The sequence below is a fragment of the Carya illinoinensis genome, chromosome 16 (assembly GCF_018687715.1).
Source record: "Carya illinoinensis cultivar Pawnee chromosome 16, C.illinoinensisPawnee_v1, whole genome shotgun sequence".
In the NCBI taxonomy this organism is placed as follows: Eukaryota; Viridiplantae; Streptophyta; class Magnoliopsida; order Fagales; family Juglandaceae; genus Carya; species Carya illinoinensis.
This window is the reverse complement of record NC_056767.1, coordinates 22,682,066-22,706,123: the sequence shown is the minus strand read 5'-3', so window position 1 is coordinate 22,706,123 and position 24,058 is coordinate 22,682,066. Positions and strand designations below refer to the sequence as shown.

General features: G+C 38.6%; 3 protein-coding genes across 5 annotated transcripts; 1 reads left to right on the top strand and 2 right to left on the bottom strand.

Annotated features, from left to right (window-relative positions):
- Window positions 1-1,899: 1,899 nt before the first annotated feature.
- LOC122298657 (disease resistance protein RUN1-like) lies at window positions 1,900-9,222 on the top strand. Of its 3 annotated transcripts, XR_006239499.1 has the most exons (6): window positions 1,900-2,478; window positions 2,592-2,636; window positions 3,169-4,931; window positions 5,185-6,286; window positions 6,725-7,991; window positions 8,144-9,222. XR_006239499.1 is itself a non-coding variant. In XM_043108507.1 (4 exons), the coding sequence occupies exons 2-4, from the start codon at window positions 4,438-4,440 to the stop codon at window positions 7,145-7,147; spliced, it is 2,019 nt and encodes a 672-aa protein (XP_042964441.1). In that variant the 5' UTR covers window positions 1,900-2,478; window positions 2,592-4,437; the 3' UTR covers window positions 7,148-8,009. The 3 variants fall into 3 exon arrangements, 1 of the variants encoding a protein (XP_042964441.1); XR_006239498.1 differs by having other exon boundaries at window positions 2,592-4,931; XM_043108507.1 differs by lacking the exon at window positions 8,144-9,222 and having other exon boundaries at window positions 2,592-4,931; window positions 6,725-8,009.
- Window positions 9,223-10,220: 998 nt separating this feature from the next.
- On the bottom strand, window positions 10,221-14,248 carry LOC122298917. The gene is made up of 4 exons (XM_043108761.1): window positions 13,593-14,248; window positions 13,251-13,397; window positions 12,245-13,077; window positions 10,221-12,079 (listed from the first exon to the last, which is right to left on the bottom strand). The coding sequence occupies exons 1-4, from the start codon at window positions 14,246-14,248 to the stop codon at window positions 10,221-10,223; spliced, it is 3,495 nt and encodes a 1,164-aa protein (XP_042964695.1).
- Window positions 14,249-21,645: 7,397 nt separating this feature from the next.
- LOC122298916 lies at window positions 21,646-23,060 on the bottom strand. The gene is made up of 3 exons (XM_043108759.1): window positions 22,773-23,060; window positions 22,019-22,661; window positions 21,646-21,689 (listed from the first exon to the last, which is right to left on the bottom strand). Exons 1-3 carry the CDS (start codon window positions 23,058-23,060, stop codon window positions 21,646-21,648), a joined length of 975 nt encoding a protein of 324 aa, XP_042964693.1.
- Window positions 23,061-24,058: the final 998 nt, after the last annotated feature.

Below are 24,058 nucleotides of genomic sequence, written 5' to 3'. Positions count from 1 at the left end.
AGTTTAACAGTGGTATTTTTGGTTACAAAAGAGGATGAGCCAATGTGAGAGATTGAGAGTCCACTACCATTTCCCACAGCAACTGCTTCTTTGCCCTGATATGGCTGTTGAATGGTCAGATTTTCCAAGTTTGCTGTGACATGGTTGTTGGCTCCACTGTCAGCAAGCCATTCCTTATTATCTTCATGCAAGAAATTCGATTGAGAAACCATGGCTGCAAGTTCCTTGGGTGGATGTCTGCCTTGGAAGGCAAAGTCCATACGATGGAAGCAGTCTAGTGCTTGATGATTGTTCTTTCCACATATTTGACAAGGAGTTCGATTAGTATTACCAGAAAAACGAACATGAGAAGGTTTACCTTGTTGAGAACTTCCAGAATAATGTTTCTTTGGAGTTGAGTTCTTTGCTCCTGATGAGAATTTGTGAGAAAAATTTGAACCAAACCTTGGCTTAGGACTATTTTTGCTTGAGTACAAAGCAAAAGATGTGCTTTCAGGAGTATTTTGATGCTCAAGCATTTGCTCATAGCTAAGCAACTCTTATTGGAATTCTTCAAGAGTCATACAACTATCTTTGGCAGCAAAGGAATAAGAAGTAATGAAAGGGTTGTATTGAGGATGTAAACCTCCTATAATGTAGGAAATTAAATCTTCATCTTCCACTGGTTTTCCTACCAATGCAAGCTGATCAGCAAGAGTTTTGGAAGCTTGAATAAATTCAGTGTAATTTTTGGATCCCTGCTTCATATTCTGCAATTGTCTCCTGAGGTGATTCACCCGAGATCGTGAAGGAGATGCATATCTGTTTGCTAATGCATTCCAAACTTGACGTGAAGTATCAAGTCCATACACAATAGGAACTACCTTTTCAGATAAGGTAGCAATAAACCAACTAAGTATGCACTAGTCTTTCTTCTCCCAGAGTAAATAATCAGGATTCAGCATATCCTGGCTAGAGATCTTCTCATCTTTGAGAAGATACTTGGGAGGAGGAGGTTCAGACCCATCAACAATGCCCATAAGCCCATTGGATCGAAGAATAGGCATAAATTGGCATATCCAGACGAGATAGTTACTGTCATCAAGCTTGGTAGGAGCAAGATGAGCAGTATTAGGAAGTGAAAAAGAGGGAGTGGAAATTGCAGCAGCTTGGCTGGATTCTGCCATTGAAATATGAGTGGTGTTAACCTTGGTTTGCTCTGGTACCATGAAAGAAAGATTAAAATTGGCGGAATACATTCCTTGTATTTTCATTGAATATAAATAGTGTTACAACATACGTATGGTTTACACTTGATAAGCTTTGCTAACAACCTTTTGAATAAGCCCATATTGTTACAGATAATGATTACCTACGATAGAAACTAACTTAGATAAGATCTAAGTGCTGCTGCTGTAGATAACTACTTCACTAATTAAGTTACACTAGGACACTTCAACTTAAGGTGATAAGCACTGCTATGTTAAGATGATAAGCACTGCTGTGCCGTTTCCTTAACACTAATTAGATCATTTTAGAAGTTGAATCGGGAGCCAAAATTTACGGAAAAAACCCCATCCTAAATGCAAGTTGTGATTCATTAGGTTTGGCATTAAGATAAAATATAAAATTTTTATTTTATTTTATTTCATCGTTACAAATTTTTTTAAATTTTTATAAAAAATATAATAAATAATTCAATTTTTTTAAATCTCAATTTAATATTTTTTAAATCTCAAAATATTAATAATATTAAAAAATAATATTTTAAAATTTTATCTAAAATCAAAAATTCTTCTCACTTATCAAACCTACCTGCACGCCTCGCACCTGTGTCCTTCCATGCACGTTCCCCTCTTATTATTATTTTTTTTTTTTTCTCCAGCCATTTATATATTGATGCACGTACACGTCTCATAAGATATTAGTGATACTGCCGCCAGCCTCGTCCAAAGTCAAACCTCTCCGTCGCTCTCTCTGCACCCAGCACCATCACAGAACCACCCAACCCTTCCTTGAGCCAAACAGGAACCAAGAATCCAACAGCCCTGTTTTGCAGGCATAAAAACAGAGCAGTTTGATCAGCCACCGTTGCACCGTAGCCCCACCGTGCGCCGCCCAAAGCTGCCGAGTTCCCTCCTGCACGGTGTATTCCGCCAGCCCACTGCCCAGTCAACACGTAACCGCAGCACCCGCTCTGTTTTTCACACTCAAAACAGAGTTTTGTTCACCTCTTAAGCCAGCCGTAGCCTCCGTCCCACTGCCCAGCCAACGCAAAACCGCAGCATCCCTGCACAGCCACCGTGACCCAGCCGTGAACCCACCTGTGGAGCCACCGAAAACATTAGATGAGTGTGCCCTGTTGCACCACGCCGAAAGAGGGGTGATATTTTCCCCACTGTAAGGCACTGCAACCACCTCCACCGAGAACTCCATCACGTTGAGACGCCCCAAAAAACCGCCACCCCAGGCCATCTCACGCCTCCTCACAGTTGCGCGGTGAGCTTCCTGGCCTCTCACGCTGTGCTCTCCCTCTCTTTCACACTCTCTGTCTCTCCCTCTCTCATCTCTCGCTTTTTCTCTCTCATCACTCTCTCTCTCTCTGTGTTCAGCCGCCAGATCCGCCCGTGTCTCCTCCACTCGCAGCTGCTCTCACGGTGAGTGCCGTTGCCGAGTACCCTGGGTGAGCTAGCGTTTGTACTGCCCTGCAAGTTTAGGGAGTGGTTTTTGCTCTTTACGTGTTACGTGGTAGGAAGAGGAGATTTCGAGTTTACAATTTTGCCCTCTGTTTTATAACTTGGTATTTTAAGGATTTATTTCCGTAGACTTGTTTTTCTACTGGGTTTCTTTTTATTTTTGTGGGTGTTATATTAAGTTATTTTGAAGTAAAATGTTTTTGGGTTGAGTTCAGGTTCTAAATTATTTTTGGGTTAAGTAATATTTTTATTTCAATGACTTTTTATTTTTAAATGAGTTCGGTTTTTATTTTTTTTTTAAATAAACTTGTGAATAAGTAAGAATTAAGTTAAGTAGATATTAAGTGGACATCTACAAAGTTGGGAAGTGACGATATTTTAGTGTTAAGAGAATTTTTAGGTTTTTGAGGAATTAAAATAGTTATTTCATGTGTAAATATGTGGTAACTATTTATTTGGAGCTTTATTCAAGTTATATGAATTTTTTCTTTAGGTGACGATCGTTTTTAGTTAAGTATTGTTGTGGAGAATTTCTGAAAAGCTAAGAAGTTCAGGTAAGTGGGGTTCATATACTAGACTTTACATAAAAGAAATGAATTGGGATTGATTTTTAGAAAAATATGCATGTTTTGTTAAGAAAATAATTTTGAAATATCTCAGTTATTTGTTATGTATTACTCATGAAATTTTGAATAAGAATAAAGTATTTTCTGGCATGACTAGTGTAGATATAAGCTATTTTGGTATTTTGTTTATGAACTATGCAAAAGAGAGCAAATGTAAAATTTGTGCATAAATTATATTTTTGTAATCTAATTTTGTTATGTTCTGAAGATGTTCTGTTTTCTGATATGATATAATGTGATTTTTGAAAACCTCTGGCATGACATTATGTTTCTGTTTCTGTTCCGTTCTAACCTTACCACGGGTGTACAGATGTGGCGTCTATTTGGATTGGTACCAACTTTTCTATTTCTGGTGCACCCACTTTGAAAGTAAAGTGGTTTTCTGCATGGTTTTTCCTATGTGCACACTCAGGGCTCCGAGAATAATAAACGGAAGATTCACATTTTGTTTCTGCTCAGTTGGCCTCCTGGGTTTGCACAACCCTACTACGGGGGTTAAATATGAAATTCTATTCTTATGTGATATTTCAGTTATGCAGTGCCAAAAGAACTTTGAATAAGAATATTTTCTGAAACTTTCACTCTAATATTTTTGTTAACATGTTCTAATTCTGTATTCTGAAAGTAAAAGTATTTTTGTTCTACATCCTGAACTCTGTAAATGTTCATATTTGCATACTAGTATATGTTCTCTGCTTATTGAGTTGTTGATAACTCACATTTATCTCCATAACATTTTTCAGATATTTTTTATACTTCAGCTGGAGAACACTAGTACGAAGTAATGGAAAATTTCGATGATCATATATGAATAAGTGCTAAGGATACAAGTATTTTTTTAAGGATCATATTTTGTAGGTTTACCTTTGGCAACTATTTTGGTAAGTCGAGTTATTGGTAATTCAAGTCTTGGTGGAGTTGTTATTCTATTTTTATTGAGGGGTTTGGTTAGTATTTCTGTGAAGGAGCAAGGATATATAATTTGGGTTGAGCAAATGAATTAATATTTTATGGAGTTTTTTCGGATTTTATAATTGTGATTTTGGAGTTGATATTCAGTAATAAGAGCTAACTCTCCGAACGTTCGAGATCGGGGCGTAGGCCGCGTATTCTTTCAACTTTCAATCACTTTTCCGATGGCCTTTCAAGGTGCCTCTTCCTCTTCCCTTTCTCCTTCTCCTTCTTGGTGGACATATGATGTATTCTTGAGTTTTAGAGGTGAAGATACTCGTAAAAGGTTCACTGCCCATCTACATGATGCATTGCGTCGAAAAAATATAAATACATACATAGATGACAAGCTTCCAAGAGGGGAGAAAATCTCACCAGCACTTCTCAAAGCTATTGAAAACTCAAGAATTTCAATTGTCATACTCTCAAAAAACTATGCATCATCCACATGGTGCTTGGATGAATTGAAGAAGATCATCGACTGTAAAACATCAAAGCAACAAAAGGTTCTACCAGTGTTTTATGATGTAAGTCCAACAGAGGTAAGATATCAGAGAAAAAATTTCGGAAAAGCATTGGCTAAACTTAAAGATAGGTTCGAGGATGAGACCGAGGTCCAAAAGTGGAAAGAAGCCCTTAAAAAAGTGGCTGATTTGTCTGGGTTCACTTTAGGAGACAAGTATGATACTTCTTCTCACTCTTTTGCCTTTATTTAAAAACATTGTTCATAATCTTTATAATATGTGTGTATGTATGTGTGTATTTCTAAATTTAGGAATTCATTAACTCAAAATCCCCAGCTTCTTAACGAGGCAAACTGAATTTTCAAGAAATTGTAAAAGCTCATTATTGTGAGAATCCTACCTTATTGTTCTTTTATTTTTATTTTTATTTTTATTTTTATTTTATTATTTTTATTTTTGCATTGCTAGGACTGAACCAGAATTAATTCAAGAAATTGTTCGAGAGATTTCTAAAGTAGTAAAGCCTAAATGTTTAAATGACGTTGCCAAGCATCCAGTCGGAATGGAGTCTAGAGTACATGACATCCATGATATACTTCTACATGTGGAAGTGAATGACATACGCATACTAGGGATCTATGGGCTTGGTGGAGTTGGTAAGACAACTTTGGCTAAAGAAATCTACAACACATTTACTGACCAGTTTGAAGATTGTTGCTTTCTTGCAAACGTGAGAGAAACTTCAAAGAGTGAGTATGGTTTAATTCAATTGCAAGAGACACTTCTTTGCGAGATCCTAAGAGACTCAAGTTTGAAGGTTAGAAATGTTGATGAAGGAATGGGTCTCATAAAAGAGATGCTTTGGAGTAAAAGAATTCTTTTAGTTCTTGATGATTTAGATCAATCGGTCAAAGTTGAAAAGCTACTTGGAGGATGTGATTGGTTTGGTTTAGGAAGTATAATCATTATAACAACTAGAGATCAACATTTATTAACTAGTAATAATGTTAATTTACGATATAAGGTGAAGGAATTGGATCGTGATGAAGCTCTTCGGCTATTTTGTTTGAATGCCTTCAAAAATGAAAATCTTAACCCTGATTTTGTAGAACTCACAGAAGACCTACTGCGCTACGTTGGGGGCCTTCCATTGGCCTTAATGGTGCTAGGCTCGAATCTATATGGTAGAGACATTCATTATTGGGGAAGTGCTTTGGAAAAGTACAAAAGAATTCCTCACAACGATATTCATGAAAAACTTAGAATAAGTTATGATGGCTTGGAAGAAAGCGAGAAGAATATTTTCTTAGATATTGCATGTTTCTTTACAGGCGAGGAAGAAGGGTATGTTACTAAAGTACTTGATAGTTCTGGTTTCTTTCCTAAATGTGGTATCAAAGTACTAGTAGATAAGTCTCTCATTACCATTGAGTCTGGCAGATTAATCATGCATGACTTACTCAAAGATATGGACAAAGAAATTGTTCGTCAAGAATCACCTGAAGAACCTGAGAAACGCAGTAGGTTGTGGTTTCATGAAGACATTCGTCATGTATTTGAAGAAACTAAGGTAAAAATTGCATAAAAAAACACATTTCATCTTTTGATTGTAAAATTGGATTGAGATTACATATACGTGCACCCATTTATCTATACAGGTACATCTACAACATATTCATCTCATTCATATTAAATGAGGAGGAGAAAAAAAACTTTTGGTTACATCGAGACAATTTTGTTTTAGTATCCTGCTTTTTTCTTATATCGAAAGATAAAATTGATAGGTAAATATGAAAGCAAACATGGAAATTTTGTGTTCGATCACTTAGTTTGGGACATTCTTAAAATAAAAATCAAACATTAAGTTAAAAAAATAAAAAATAAAAAAAAATAAAGGAAAAAGAAAGAACATGCACAATGCACCATGTATATAAACATAATTATGATTCTAGCAAGTGGTAAATATGAAGAATGTTTTGCTCAGATTTTGTTTGTATTGTCTTACTAGGGAACAAACAAGATTCAAGGCATATTGATAGAGTTTCCAAAACAAGACTTGATAGATTTGAATCCTGAGACTTTCTCGGCAATGAGAAGGCTTAGGATATTTATAAATCGTAATGCACGATTTTTAAGAGAGCCTAATTATCTCTCAAATGAGCTAAGAGTATTTGATTGGCACGGCTATCCTAGTCATTTTTTCCCGCAAAAATTTCATGGAAAGAAACTCCTCGTTTTAAAAATGGATGATTGCTTCATCAAAGAATTAGGAGAAGGATTGAAGGTACCGTTATTTCTTTCTTTAAACTATATATATGTGTGTGTGTGTGTATATATATGCTGTAAATTTTTTACAAGCAAATATATTTTCCCTTCTGTTGTTTTCTTTTTTGCAGAATTTCCAGAAGTTGACTACTATGAAATTCTCTAAATGTAAATTCCTAATAACGATTCCTGATGTGTCGGGGCTCCAAACTTTAGAGAGATTGGACATTGAGTATTGCAATAACTTAGTTGAGGTACATCAATCTATTGGCTTCCTTGATAAACTTGTTAGATTGTCAATCCAAAATTGCCACTGCCTCACTAGTTTTCCAAGATCCCTCAAGTTGAGATCTCTAGAAACGCTTATTCTTTCTTTTGGCAAAAGACTGCAGAAGTTTCCTGAAATTGAGAGTGAAATGAAATGTTTAAGATTTGTTAAACTAGTACAAATGACTACTATAAAAGAATTACCTTCATCTATTGGGAATCTTTCTAACCTTAAGCAATTAGAAATAATTTGCTACAAACCAAGGTGTATCCCTAACAGCATTCGTCGATCACAAGATCTGCATTCTCTCACTCTCGCGCGTCGATCAGATGATCAGAGCCAATATCCCTTACCCTCCTCCACTGTAGAATTGTTCTCATCATATTCTCCTCCAATGAATTCAATTGTGTTTTCGAAACTAGATTTGGTTCTATTAACTGCCTTCTATTCCACCTTGGTTGTTTTAAATTTATCGGGAAGCAATATTGTCGTTATCCTTCCTGAGTGGATCAGAGGATTTGTTCAATTACGGGTTCTTATGTTGTGTCATTGCGAGCAACTTAAAGAAATCTTAGAACTTCCTCCAAATATAAGAGAGGTAGACATTAGTGGATGCATTTCATTGGAGAGTTTTCCTGAAGTATCAAATAAGTTTGAATTCAATACAAGCAGCTTACATAAGCTATGTTGGATTAACTTGAGTGGATGCCATAAAATGGTTGTAAATCCTCTACGATTTGAGGTATGCTCTCTCTCTCTCTCTCTCTCTCTCTCTCTCTCTCTCTCTCTCTCTCTCTCTCTCTCTCTCTCTCTCTCTCTCTCTCTCTCTCATAGTATTGTGTAGTACTACATTTGTCTACTAAAAATTATGATGCTAGCTAGCTTGTTGAACAGGAAAATGTAGAGGACTTGGATGAAGATTGTGAACTTATATTTTCGGAAAATAAAATTCCAGATTGGGACTACCATTGCAAGCTGAAGAAGACTCCAAATAGTTATGTATATGATGGGATAAATGCTGATTTTGTGTATTCATATGACATTAAAGGATTCATTGCATGTGTTGTTGTTCAGTCCGATCCCTCCCAAAGGTCTTCCTGCAAGAATATGCATATCGGGATCTACTATAATGGTGTATATCAGTATACCACGTATATTCCATGTATTGATCCAAGTGGCTCAGATAATGTATTGTTGCATTACCACAAACTCAAAGGAGAGCGTTTCAAATCAGTGGAAGGAATTCTACAACTTAAGTTTTATAGCAACTTAGGAGATCAATACAGAGGTAGTGTCCTAATTAAAAGTTTTGGAATCCGTGTGGTACACAAGCAAAAGGAGATCAGTACATTGCAAGACGTTGCAAGTTGGAGTCCTTGTGTTAACGTCCAGCCTTCTTCAGAATCAATAATTTATGATTTAGAGAAAGAAAGCGATGATGAGAATCCAAATAAAGATTTGGAACTTGGGGCCCATTTGGTAGAGAAGCATGAATAAAATGTAAGAGATCATGATACAGGTGTGCTCCATGAAGATGTTGGTGCCCATTTTGATGCATCCAGTGAAGACACTGAAGGTTGGGTAGATTTAATGGATGGTAAAAGGCGTCGTGATGAAGATGATTGCAACCTGGAATTCAATTGGTACCCTCAACAAAAGAGGCAGTATTCCTCAACCATGAGCATCAGAATAACAGAATTAGAGAATATTGATGAGAATCCAAAGGAAGATTTGGATTTAGAGCTTAAACTTGGGTTGTAATTAACAAGTGCAATCTTCAATTTTGTTTGTTGTTTCGCTGCCTTCTTGAGATAAGGAGATATGCATGATCAGCTTGACAAGATGGAGTCCAGACTGAACCAAACAAATCACCATCCATGCTACCAGACAATTGTTCATGTGGAATTTTATAGCTTTAAGGTAATTTTTTGTTTTTTTTTTTTTTTTGGTGCATTGGTTATGTCACTGCACAGTTTTCTCACTCCAACCAAACAAACACAAGCATGAGTGTTTGCGCACATGAAATGTTGAAATTCCATATCCCACTCTTTAAATTAATGGTTCTGTTTGTGCATGTAGAATTTCATGTCTTTATCATTTATGATAGAAGAGAGCACCTTCTTCAGTAAGGGAAAAAAAGGCTTATTTTATGTCTTCATCATTTTCTTTTCAAATACCACTCAAATACAAATATTTTCAAACTAATTATTACAACTTTTTAAAACTAATCATTACAATTTTTTCAAACTTCCAAATAAAAAAAAAATCAATTTTTTCATATCACAAATAAAAAATTATATTCTAACAATAATTTAACTTTATAATATGTTTTATTCAACTTTTTTTCTCTCTCCTTTCTCAAAACCCAATAGATATTTAACTCAAACTATCTTACAACTATTCACAAACTATCTTACTACTATTTACAAAATTCTCATCTCAACTCCTTCTCCAAACATCCCCTAAAAATAGTTGGATACATCTTAGGCCTAAACTTTTCTTATATATATTGTGTAGCCTACCTTTCCTTCAACCTCATGCACTATCTACAGAAGTTACAACCCGATTATTCTTTGGAATTTTCCGTCTCTCCTGCTTTGTGCACCCTTTTGGATGGAATTATTTGGATTTGTGTGCCTGTTTTATTTTAATTTTTTATTTAGATTTTCACTTGATTTATGCATTTGAAAAATGTTGTGTAATATAATAATTCAAATTATTTTTATTTTGCTGTTTCATCAATCAATATTTAGATTATCAATCGTGGGGTGATCAAAGGTTAGCAGCGACTGGCGAGCACTAAGTTTTGTTTTCAACCGTCAAAAGAATTTGAAGTCAAAGATAATGATATCCTTACACCTCATTTACTACTATTTCACTACTCAGCTCTTTTTTTTTTTCTTTTTTTTTTTTTTGCCCTTTAGCTCTTTTTTTTTTTTTTTTTTTTAAAACATCATACTTTCATTCACCTTCAAGGGAAAGATGGAACATGATTACAAAGAGGTCTAACGACCAACTCAACCAAGCTCTCAGCTAGTTCTAAGGATTCCTTAGCTAGACAATGAGCAAACTGGTTACCACTCCTCCTAACAAAAGCTACTTTCCACTGGACCAAACTAGAGAGTATCATCCTAGTGTCCAACAAAACCATACCCACTCTATCCCACCTTTCAACATGGTGGTTGACCCCATTCACAATCTGGAGTGCATCTCCTTCCAAGACAACTGAGTTCAACTCCAATTCCTTTGCCAAGGAAGCAGCATGAAAAGCTCCTAAGGCTTCAGCCAATACAGGTTCAGCCAAGCTAGAGACAGAGAGCTTCTTTGTGGCCAAAATGGAACCCTCATGGTCTCGGGCCACCAGACCTATTCCAATTCTACCTTGAGCCACATTCACAGCAGCATCCCAGTTTATTTTGACCCAAGCTATTGGAGGAGGGATCCACATCGAGGGATGAATAGAGGCCACTTGAGTTGTAACCACCTTGCTAGCTTGAGCTGTCTTGAACTCTTCTAGGGACTGGGATGCCTGTCTCAATAGCAGGTTTGCGTGCAAAAATGACCCCTCAAACAGAAGCTTGTTCCTTCTTAACCATATGCTCCTGGCAATGACTGAGAACAGTTCAAGCAATTCCCTATCACACAGCACAGTGAGATGTTCGTACAACTCTTTAAAGCTGACTTCCCTCAGGGTGATTTTTTGAAAAAAGATATGACCTTGACTCCAAACATACATGGCAGAACTGCAACTCCATAGGGCATGGGTGGTGGTCTCCTCTTCTCTGCAGCAGATGGGGCACATAGGAGAATCCACTATCTTTTTCTTGAAAAGGTTGAGCATGGTGGGAAGTGCCTCAAGGCATGCACGCCATAGGAAAGTCTTAGTGGTATTAGGAACCTGAATCTTCCAACATTCAAACCAGCTTCTCTGTTTCTTTGTCCCTCTTGATGACTGCCCTCTATGCATTTCGATAGACTCTTTCTGCATATGATAAGCACTTTTGACAGTGAATGAACCATCTTTGGTGCCCAGCCAAATTAGTTTATCTTCAATACCCGAGGAACTGATGGGAATTTTTAGTACCATTGCAGCTGTATCAGAATCAAAAGCATCTGAAATCAAGCCTCTATCCCACTGCTTAGTCTCACTGTTTATCAGCCTTTCCACTTTATCATCTTCCTGAAGAATATGTACTGGAGATTGAACCATGTATGTAGTAGGTTGAGGCAGCCACCTGTCCTTCCATATTCTGGTTTTATGACCATTTCCAATACGCCACAATGAGCCTTTAACCAGTAGTCCTTTTGCAGCACAGAAGCTTCTCCATATGAAGGATGGCCTGTTTCCCACCTTGGCTTGGAGGAAATCATGTTCTGGATGATACTTCACTTTAAGGACTTGAGCAGCTAGAGAGTTAGGGTATTGAACAAGTCTCCACCCTTGCTTTGCCAACAATGCCAAGTTAAAAACCTTAAGGTCTCTAAACCCCAGCCCTCCTGTAGCTTTCGATCTTCCCATCAGTCCCCAAGACACCCAGTGCATCTTTCTTTCATTTTGTAGATGGCCCCACCATAAATGATGCATGACTCTGTTAATATCACTTAACAAGGATTTAGGCATTTTGAAGACCCCCATGCAATAAGTAGGGAGGGCCTGTACCACATCCTTAAGGAGTATTTCGTTGCCTGCATGAGAGAGGAACTTATTTTTCCAATTTCCTACTCTTGACTTGATTCTGTTGATGATACTCTTGAAGGCAGCATTCTTGGATCTACTTATGAGAGCTGGTAATCCAAGATACTTTTCATAACAAGATGAAGATCTAGTACCTGCAAGGCTCAATATGTATTCTTTAGTTGCTGACTTAGTGTTTGGGTTGAAGAAGATAGAGGTTTTTGTCTTATTTAGTTTCTGGCCAGAGGCTTCTTCATAGAGGTTTAACAGAAGATGGATAGAGGACCACTCCCTTGCATTTGCTCAACAGAAGAGCAAACTGTCATCCGCAAAAAATAAATAGTTGATGCTGAGTTTCCCCCTGCAAATTGGAAAGCCGTGAATCACTTTGAAGGCTTCAGCATGGTTCAACAAACTGCTTAACACCTCAGCAACCAAAATGAACAAGTAGGGAGAGAAGGGATCTCCCTGTCTAATGCCTCTTGAAGGACTGAAGCTGCCTTGAGTATTTCCATTAACAAGGATAGAGTAGGATACAGTAGAGACACATTGCATAACTAGTCTTATCCATCTATTATTGAATCCCATTTTTGCCATGACCTTCCTCAAGAACTCCCACTCCACCCTATCATAGGTCTTGCTCATGTCCAACTTAATAGCCATGTAACCTTGCTGCCCTTTGCCTTTAGTGGACATAGAGTGAAGTGTTTTAAAGGCTACAATGACATTATCAAGGATCATCCTCCCGTGAATAAAAGCACTTTGTGTAGGGGCAATGATGAGAGGAAGGATCTCCTTCAGCCTGTTGGAGAGAACTTTTGAGACCACTTTGTAGATGACATGGCAGAGGGAGATAGGCCTAAATTCCAAAACTTTCTGAGGATTTTTTATTTTTGGTATTAAGACAATGAAGGTATTATTAATAGGAGCAATCTCACCACCTTCATTTAAGATTTCCAAGGCTGCTTTAGTGACATCCTCTCCTACAACTTCTCCTACAACTTCTCCTACAACTTCCCAATGAGACTGGTAGAACAAGGCTGGAAATCTATCTGGGCCAGGAGCACCCATAGGGTTCATCTGAAAAAGAGCAGCCTTTACTTCTTCTGCTGTAAACTGTTTGGATAGCTTGGAGTTCATCTCTCTATCCACTCTGTGATGGACATGACTCAAACAGACATCCACATCACTTGGACTTGAGGATGTAAATAGATCTTGGAAATACTAGGAAAATAATGCAGACATTTCTCTCAGATCAGTGGTTTCATTGCCATCATCCTTTACAATTTTTTGAATTCCATTGTTTTCCTCCTCTGGTTAGCACACCTGTGGAAGTACTTAGAGTTTCTGTCTCCATCTTTGAGCCATGCCTGTTTTGCCCTCTGTTGCCATTTCAAATTCTCTTCCTCTAGAGCTTTGTCAATTACCTTTTTTAGGGCCTTGATAGCTGCTGTATTTGTTCGAGTCTTGCATCTTGGAAAGTTGGTTCATATTAGTTTGAATGTCCCTCCTTTCTTTCCAGAGAGTTGAACTCCAATGTTTTAGAGAGTCCTTACATCTCTTAAGCTTCCTCATGACTGAATAGATCTTTAATCCCTATTGAGTATCCTGGTTAGACCAATTAGATTTAATGATGCTGTTGCAGGCTTTATGAAGGTTCCAGCTTACCTCGAATCTGAATATCTTCTCTCTTTTTGTCTTACAAATGGTCCCCACCTTATACTTCTTCTTGCATTGATCAATAAGGGGCAGTGGTCAGAGGTTTGAGCTACTAGAGCACTGACACTGCATTCACAAAACAGACTAGTCCACAGCAAGTTTCCCAGGACTCTATCCAGCCTTTCTTTGGTGAATTGGACTCCCTCTCTATTATTGCTCCAGGTGTATTTTGAGCCTTCATAACCTTGGTCACTTAGGCCACACCACTCCACAACACTTCTAAATGCTTCCATTTGAGAATTTTGTCTACTGGCTGCACCTACCTTTTCATGGTGATGCAAGATCTCATTAAAGTCTCCAAAGCATAGCCATGGTTTGTTCTCTTTAGGACTAATCATCTTCAACAACTTCCAACTGTCCCCTCTTTTTGCTGTTTCAGGAGAACCATAGAAGCCAATAAGCAATATCTGCTGTCTACTCTCCTGGTGAGACAAGGTCATCAAAATGTGGCTTTGAGAATAGTTCTCTAAATTGAAATCCATACTGTCTTTCCACATAAAAGCTAAGCCTCCACTGAGACCTCTGCTATCTACCACAAAACAGCAGTCAAATCCCAGTTTACTCCTCACTTCCTCCACCCTCTTTCTTCCACACTTTGTTTCCATTAAGAATATAAACTCGGGCCACTTTGTCCTCACTAAGAGGTTTAGTTCTCGAACTGTATGGGGGTTCCCAAGCCCCCTACAATTCCAACTAAATCATTTCATTTCTGTTGGTGGGGCTGCATAGCAGCCTCCACCAATTTGGTACTGTCATTGCTAACATTTGAGTCTTGGTTACCTTTTGCTTTCTTGTTTTTTAAAGGTAACTGCATCTGACTATTCAAGCTTCTTTTCCTGTTGCCTTTACTTTTTAAAACCGTGTCCATAGGGGTAGAATGGGATACCTCTCTTGCCTTTCTTTTCCAGGTGGCCCCTCTCTGTCTGGTCATAACACCAGTACTGCTGGGCACATCCACAATTATACTAGATTTATCTTGTTTCATTTCACTATCCATACACGGTGGATATTCAATAACAACAGCAGGCAATACATTATTTGCATTATAAATTTTGTTATCTGAAGACTTCAGCAAATTGGATGGGTGACAGTTATCAGTATTTACCTCAATCATAGGAGCAGTTAGGGATTCTGTCTTTAAGGAGTTTCCAAAAATAGAAAAATCGAAATCCTCCTTAGTTTGGTTACCCATTTTAGTGCTGTTTTCCTTAACATTACAGTATGGGTTATGAAGATCTTCAACAGTGGCTATGACTTCTTCCTTCCTCATTTCCTTATCACGGCTGGTTTCCTTATCCTTACCCCTGACATTTTCAGATTGTTGTCTCTGCTGTTGGTTCAGACCACCAGATGTACCACCATATTGTCTAGCATCGAAAATCTTAGAGTTCAAAGGTTGCGCCCTAAGCCAAGGGCCAAACTGCAAAGGCTTGGAATCAATGCCTTATGAAGGACCCCGCTGTTGTGTGCAGTTTTTGCCTTTATGGGCAATAATGCCACATTGAAAGCAGAACGCCTGTAGCCTTTCATACTTCACGGAGATCCAGTGTTTTCTATTGTTTAGTTCCATCCACTTTCCACGTAGAAGTGGTTTTTGTAAGTCTACTGCAACTCTTATAATCATGCATTTCCCCCATGCAACCCCATCAGAGTCAGCATCCACTCTAATGACATGGCCAACCGAGGAACCCAAATGTATCTCCACTTCTTCTGTCATTGCCCCCCATGGCAATCCATGTAGTTGGACCCAGAATGGTTCAAATTGAAATCTGGTGACATTTAAAGAATCATCTTCATCCATTTCTAAAAAAGCCACCAGATTTCTATCGAAGAACCATGGGCATCCCCCTAGCACTTTTTCTTTATCAACCAGAAGTTGAAATTTGATTAGGAATTTGTGTTCTCCTAATTCTTTGAACTTTACCTATCCCTCCAATCTCCAGACTTGCGACATTGTTGATCTGAATGCTTCGTTGTTTATACCTTTCTCGGTCAAGACACACCCAACTATGCAATGTTTTCTACGTAGGAGATCCTTTTCAGACCTAGCAGAAGGGATTTTTAGCACTTCACTTTCCGTCGTAGACAGGTTTAGTCTTTCCCATCTCTTTGCAAGGTCTTCTTCCTCCATCATGGATTGTAAAGCAAAAAGGTTCTGATAAGAGTAAATCACCAATCTCTCGGAAAAGAGACAGAACCACCCTGCATCGGCAGGGGGACTATAAAACCTTACTCTGTCTCAGTCTCTATCGAGAAAGAGAGAGAGAAGGACCGGGTATATTGAGTCTTGAATGCCCTTTAGCTCTTTGAATATGGATTAAAAATCTCAGAATATGCATGATCAACTGCTTGCATAATCTAGGAAAAAATAAATTCAATCAATTAACGTAATCATATAATTTAATTAAAAATAAATTCAATTATATAAAAATTGACCTTCTTTTTCTCTTTGAGTCAATTTTTATAAAATTGAATTTATTTTGAATTAATTTATATGATTACATTGGTTGATTGAATTTATTTTCTTCTAAATTATACAAGAAGATTATATTCTAGAACTTTTAATCCAAATTCAAATAGTAAAAAGAACCAAAAAAAAAAAAAAAAGTAGACGGGCATGCATGCGCGGTAAAGAATTAGTAAATGAGGCATAAGTATATCATTATCCATAATAGTGTATATACGAGAATGGGATTGGAGATGTTAGAGCAGCTATATACTAATATTTAGTCGTGGAGGGATTAATCGGCCTCTTGACATGTAAAGAGCTTGGAAATGTTTATTGTTTTGTGTGACGTAAAAGAGAGGTCCTTTAGCCTAAAAAGACTATCTGGCAATGATGCATAGACCAAGAAAAGGAGGCAATTTCATATGCATCCTTGATCATACGCCCACCAATTAAATAAATTTAATAATATTTATTATTATTTGTTTGAATTTTTTACAACCTTAAATGCTGATTAAAATAAGTGACCTAGAGTCTGTAGCCACAAACAGCTCAACTCATAAATCTTGTATTTTTAATAACATACATGATTTTTTTTTAATCACAAAATCAATTATTTTATGAAAAATATTTTTATGTAAAAATCTCCTCAATGTGATGCACCAATACAAACATGCAGCCCAAAATGATGAACATTGATGGAATGAGAATCGTAAAAATCTGCTCAAGTGTATTAGGCCACTCCACAGAAATAGAAAAAGGCAATAAATGTTGGTTAAAAATTGAAAATGTATTTGAAAATGTTAAAAATGGAGTTTGGATGACAGGGAGGACGACAGCGATGGTCATAAGGACAACGAAGGCGACGATAAATATCAAGACTACAGCACGAAGGTGACGGAGAATCAAATGCACCAGGGAGAGGTGGTGACAACGACGGGACTTGGTGGGCAACGCCTGGCCGTGTGCTGTCGTGCGGCAGTCTGGTAGCGTCTACGCCGGCAGGACTTGCCTTTGCTTGACGTAGCTTTATGGTCTGGTATCACCCGTGACGAGGCTTATAAACTTAATTTGTGGAATGTTGATGTGGCCATTTGCTATTAAAGGGTTAACCTCTTTTCACATCACGTCCGTTCCAAAGCGGAACTGTTTCGAAATTATTGAATCGATTACTTCAAAGAATTTGATAGCGAGGACAATATCTGCTTCCAGCAAAACCGCAAATGAGACAACAAAAAGATCTCTTAGAAGAAAATGAAAAACCGTTCGAGGCATTATGGACGAGAGAAGTGCATGGGCGGTGGCCAAACTAGATGAAGAGTGCATGGAAATTGTAGGAGGGAAGACCATGGCATATCCGAAGTTTGACCATCATGACAACAAGTGTGAGGAAGACGGAGGAAATGGAGAAAATGTAATAAAACGACTTGAAAAGGACCAAGAAAGTACCCAAACGAGGTTAGTAATGGTAAAACTTTATCAAAAGAGGTTCAGAACCTACAACTTGGAAGCGTGTGGAGGACCACACGTTGATGATTTTAGACCAAAGATGGCTAGGAGTAGTAGAGTGGAGGACAAAGATTCTAATGGTAGAAGCCATGAAGGGGAAAAATGGAGGAAAAAATATTAGAAAATGGATTAAAAAAAAAATTGAGGAGAAGATGGAAGATGAGCAAATAAGAAGGCAAGGCAAAGGTCTGAAGATTAGAGAGAGAGGAAGGGAGGAGCTCGTCTCTCACGGGAAGCTTGTTCATGTTTCCTTGACAGTCCAATTAGAGGATTGTCGAGAGCTGCTATAGCAACCACCATGACATGTGGGATCTTTTGAGACATTTTATGTTTAATTATAGTGCACTAGGATGATAAGGACTAGGAAATAAATAAACTAATGTGTTTGATGCCACTCGTATACCTCTGCTTTCTCTCCCTTTTTGGCTACCTCTGCTTCTTTGTTCTCTCTCTAAGTTTCTCTGAGTCTCTCATTCTTGACTTTCATATCTTGATTTTTGCTCTTGTTGTTGTCTAGGCATGGAGTACAGAAGCGAACCATTTCAACTTCTCATCAAGAATCAGATTATATAAAAATACAAAGATTATCGATTTTCAATTCAAAGGATCAAAACAACAGAGAGAGTGAGAGACAAGCTAGTTGAAAGGAACAACGTCCATAGTTTCATTTTTGTATTGTCTTGAATCTATTGCTGAGACTCTTGTTGTTTTAGGTAATTTAGAAACTTCTTAATTTTTGTTTGGATGCTAGGAAAGTGCGAGTGAATAAGAAAATGGGAAATAAAGTGCGAGTTGGAGTCTGTTAAGAGTAGCGCAAGGATGAAAATGCAGAGTAAAAGACGAGCGGAAGATGAATGAATAACATAATTATATTCTCTATTTCGTGCTCTGTTACAAGTGTGCATTGCTATTTATAGATTAAAAACTGTAAAAATAATAAATGAATAAAAGAATGGATTTCCAGCTCATGGCCTCTAACATAATTGTATTCCTCATGTTACTGCTTTGTCCTTATCAGGAGGAACCGTAGGCAACTTAGATTTAATTTCATATTGTAATTTCATCAACCCCCCGCAAGATGGAGAGTAGATGTTTATCACTCCCATCTTGGACAGTAATCGTTTGAAGGCTGGAGAATGGAGCGGCTTGGTCAGCAAGTCTGCGACTTGATCTGATGAAGACACATGCATAATGGAAACTTGTCCAAACAAAACTTTATCACGAACTAGATGACAATCTAGCTCAATGTGTTTCGTGCGTTCGTGAAACACGGGATTTGCGGCAATGTGTTGTGCAGCTAAATTGTCACAATGTAAAATTGCAGGAGCTGAAATGATGATGCCGAAATCCTCAAGCAAATATCTGAGCCATGCAAGCTCACACACGACAGCGGCCATGGCCCTATATTCTGACTCAGCCGAAGAGCGGGAAACAGTGTTATGTCTCTTGTATTTCCATGCAACGAGGGACTTGCCAAGAAGGATGCAAAATCCAGTTGTGGACCGCCGTGTATCTAAGCAATTCGCCCAATTGGCATCTGAGTACGCCACAAGTTGAAGTGCCGAAGTGCTTGAGAAAAATATTCCTTGGCCTGGGGTGCCCTTTACGTACCGAATGACCTTGATGAGAGCTTCATAATGAGGTGCTCGTGGACACTCCATGAGCTGGCTCAATAAATTTACACTATAACTAATGTCTGGGCAAGTATTAGTGAGATAAAGGAGCTTGCCCACTAATTTTCGGTAAAGAGCATGATCATGAAATGGGTTGCCTTTATCTTTTTGCAGTTTGATATTGGGTTCCATCGAAATGGGAGATGGTTTAGCTGCAAGCAGTCCTGTTTCGGCTAATATATCTAATGCATACTTCCGTTGACATAATTGGATTCCACCCTTCGATCTAGCCACTTCCATGCCGAAAAAATATTTAAGTGGCCCGAAGTTTTGATTCTGAATTTTGTGGATAGAAACTGTTTGATGGCATCGCTGGAAGTGGTGTTCGAGCTCAGTAAAATAATATCATCGACGTATATGAGGAGAGCAATGAAGGAGGTGTCTGTCCGTTTGGTGAACAAGCTATAATCGACTTTGGATTGCACCAGGCCGAATTCAGCAAGTGATGAAAAGAGTTTAGTGTTCCATTGCCGAGATGCTTGACGTAAGCCATAAATGCTTTTCTGTAATTTGCAGACTTTGTTGGCGTGTGATAAGGAAAGACCAGGTGGGAGCTGCATGTATAATTCTTCATCGAGTTTCCCATATAGGAACGCATTGTTTACGTCCAGTTGTTGCAAGTCCCAGCCCTTGATGGCAGCTAGAGCAAGTAAGCATCGGATGGAAGTCAACTTTGCAACCGGAGAGAAAGTGTCGTTAAAATCAATTCCTTCACGTTGGGTAAAACCCTTTGCGACCAGTCGAGCTTTGGCACGTCCAATCGAGCCATCCGCTTTGAACTTGTAACGATAAAGCCATTTGCAAGCAATCAGCTTCTTGCCAAGAGGGAGATCAACAATGGACCATGTTTTATTCAGTTCCAGAGCAGTGAGCTCTTGTTGCATGGCTTCTCGCCAGATGGGCTGTTTAATGGCTTGATTATACGTAGTGGGCTCAGTGTTGATGGAGAGGAATGTAGTGAAAGCATGAAATGAAGGAGATAAAGAACTATAAGATAAAACAGAAGACAATGGAAAAGAGAGGTTCGAACCTGGGATGGAGGACGATGCAGGGGCTTTCAGCTTGGATGCTGATTGGTGTGGGAGCAGGGCATTGCAATGGAAGTCTTTAAGGTATGCTGGTGCTGTTCTGGTTCTTGTGGAGCGACGAAGTGGGGTTGAGGGTGAAGGTGCAATGGTTGGTGTAACGGGTGGGGGTGGGGGTGAAGGTGCAATGGTTGGTGTAATGGGTGGGGGTGAGGTATCGTGGTTGAGTGACTCTGTGTTGGTTTGGTCGAACGGTGGTGATGTATCAAGAATGAGAGGGTCTTGTGAAGTTGGAGTGGGAAGGTTGACGTGAGATTGTGAAGGGTCCTGTTCGGAGTGAGGGAAGGAGGGAAAAAAGTGAGGGTCAATTGTACGTTTGAGGGGGAATATTTGCTCATGGAACACAACGTCACGGGATAGGAATATTTGATGTGTGTTTAAGTTGAGAAGTTTATAGCCCTTGACCCCGTATGGATACCCAAGGAAGAGACATTTTCGAGCTCTAGGTCAAATTTAGAACGGGTATGACTGAGGGTAGATGCGAAACACAGGCAGCCGAAAGTTCTAAGATGTGAATAAGATGGTTTTTTGTTGTATAGTAGCTCGAATGGTGATTTGTTGTGAAGTTGAGGTGTGGGTGTTCTGTTGATTAAGTGTACAGCAGTGGTAATGAAATCAGTCCAATATTTCATTGGTAGTCCGGACTGAAATTTCAAAGCTCTGGCCACGTTTAGTATATGTTGGTGCTTGCGTTTAGCCAAGGCATTTTGTTGAGGTGTTGCAACGCATGTGCGTTGATGTAAAATTCCTTTTGATTGATAAAAACTGGGCATGTGAAATTCGGCACCGTTATCGGATCGAATTGTTTTAATTTGGCTGTCAAATTGAGTGGCGACAAGTGTGATGAAATTTTGAAGGGATGTTCTTGCTTCGGATTTGGTTTGAAGGAGATAAATCCACGTGCAGCGGGTGTATTGATCTACAATGGTAAGAAAATACTTGGTGCCGTTGTAAGATTGAACTTGATTGGGACCCCAAATATCAATGGCAATAAGATCAAATGGTTTAAAAACTAAAGTTTCGGATTGAGTAAAGGGTAGCTTATGCTGCTTTGCAAGTGGACAGATCTCACAAGGGATAGGTGGAGAATTTGTTGGTTTAGAATTTGCGAGTTGCATGTCATTTAATATTTTTTGTGTCATAGAACTATGGCCAAGCCGATAATGCCAAAGAGTAAAGTCATCTAGCTTGGAAACACTTGTGGTATTAACATGACTGAAACGTAAGGCAAGAAAAAAAACTGTAATTCGTTGAGGTGAGGTCTGGAAAGTTGGAGATGATAGAGTCCATTATGCACCTTCCCCACTCCAATCGTCATCCAAGAGGAAAGGTCCTAAATGTAACAAGAGTTAGAGAAAAACATTAGACAACAATTGGAATGAGTAGTAAGAGACTTAGCTGAAATTAAATTGAATGAAAAGTCAGGCACACACAAAACATTTTTAAGAATTAACTGGTTGGAAATTTCGACGTCACCAAGATGAGTAGCTGCTGTGGTTGTGCCATTAGGAAGCTTAATGGTGTGTGAAACGGTGGTAACATTATGAGTAAAGAATTGAGGGCTACAGATCATATGATCCGTAGCTCCCGTATCGATTATCCAAGACACAACAGCGTGAGTGACGTGATTGAGTGTGTGTGTGAAATTGCAGGATAAGATACCAGACATAGGGGACTCGGATGCTGAGAGGTTTGTAAGAACTTGGTTGGCAGCAGGTGTATGAACAGAGGAGGTAGAAGATTGGAGCAACGAAATGAGCTGGCTGTACTGCTCTGGAGTGATGGATGGTCCATTGCCGATGTGATCCTGCTCAAGAGAAGATTGGTTAGCAAATGTTTTATGTTTGGTATGGTTTTTATGACCTGAAGGAAATCCATTGAGTCTATAGCACTTCTCTTTAGTGTGTCCTGGTATATGGCAATGAGAACACACTGGTAAAGTTGGATTCGCTTTGAAACATCGCTCCAATGAGTGACCTGAAATATTGCAATGAGTGCAAAACAAACGATCTCGGCGAGTGGAGGAGGAACCACGGTTCAAAGCAGGGAGAGAATCATTTAGTAAAATTTGAGCTCGTACAGAATCATAAGAATCATGTAAGCCCATGAGAAACTTCATGACCTTGCTTCGGTGAGTATATTCCATCAGTGCTTTCATTGATCCACACGTACAAGATGGCATAGGTTCATATATTTCCAGCTCATCCCAAAAACTCTTAAGTTTGTTATAATACTGACTTACAAAATCATCATCTTGGGTAAGTGTTGAAATGGATTTGTTGAGTTGAAAGATTCTTGGAGCATTCTGAATCGAAAAACGTTCGCGAAAATCGTTCCACACATTAGCAGCAGTTTCAGCATGTGCTATGCTCGAGCGATGTTCAAGGCCAACAGAGTGTTGTATCTAGGCGATTACCATGTCATTGCAGCGTTCCCAAGGGGTATAGAGAGGATCGGCATTGTTGGAGGGTTTGAGGATTTTTCCATCAATAAAACCGAGTTTGTTCTTAATATTGAGGGCCCGGCACATGGTTCTTGCCCAAGTTATGTAGTTTTCCGTAGTGAGCAAATCTGGTACGAGTGGAGAGGAAGCTCCTTCTCCAAGTTGGATGTAATAGGGACTGGCGGGATGGTGGGGATTGTTCTCAAGATGGGGAGGAATAATTGGTTCTTCAATTTCTATGTTTGGAGGAGTATCTGTCATGGCTCTAGTACCATGTCAAGAGTAGCGCAAGGATGAAAATGCAGAGTAAAAGACAAGTGGAAGATGAATGAATAACAGAATTATATTCTCTATTTCGTGCTCTGTTACAAGTGTGCATTGCTATTTATAGATTACAAACTGTAAAAATAATAAATGAATAAAAGAATGGATTTACAGCTCATGGCCTCTAACAGAATTGTATTCCTCATGTTACTGCTTTGTCCTTATCAGGAGGAACCGTAGGCAACTTAGATTTAATTTCATCTTTTAATTTCATCAGAGTCAGCAAGAAAATGGAAAATATTCCGAATGGGAACTTTGACTCCATTCCGATACCAATCAAGCGATACAGAACAGGATCACAATTGGAGTCAAAATCACAGTTATTTTTAGACTCCGACTCTTATTCGAATCGAAGCTTGGAGTTGAGGAATCTGACTCCGTCGGAGTTGGAGCCCACCCCTAACTGTATTAGACACAAGTTGCGAGCCAGAACATTAAATACCATAGGTTTCATAAGTTTAAATATCTTTCCAATTAAATCCTAAAAAAATGTTTGGGTCAGAAATATATAGAGAATCCTTAGCTATTAATCTACTAATTTATGTTAATGGCAGGCTGGGTTACATTCTTAATCTCTCGAGGTTGTAAAGTTTAACCCCTTCGCTTTCTTAATGGGTTTTGAGTTTGTGATTCTCGGGAAAAATCTCATGGAAAGAGAATAAAAAAGAGTGTGAAGTTGTTTCACATGTATTTGTTGTCCTAAGAATATCAAATCTTCAATAAATATAAAATCAAAAGTGTACAAAATACAACTAGCAACAACCAGGATATATATGCAGACTGGACAATTCAACCTCTAGTCAGTGATATCAAGAGTGTGCTGAACTCTCTTGAAAGCTGGCAAACCAGAAAAATACATCGATGTTTGAATCGATGCGCGCATTCTATTGTGCAATGGGCAGCTTTCACTTTCTCCTATGAAAGAATACCTCTTA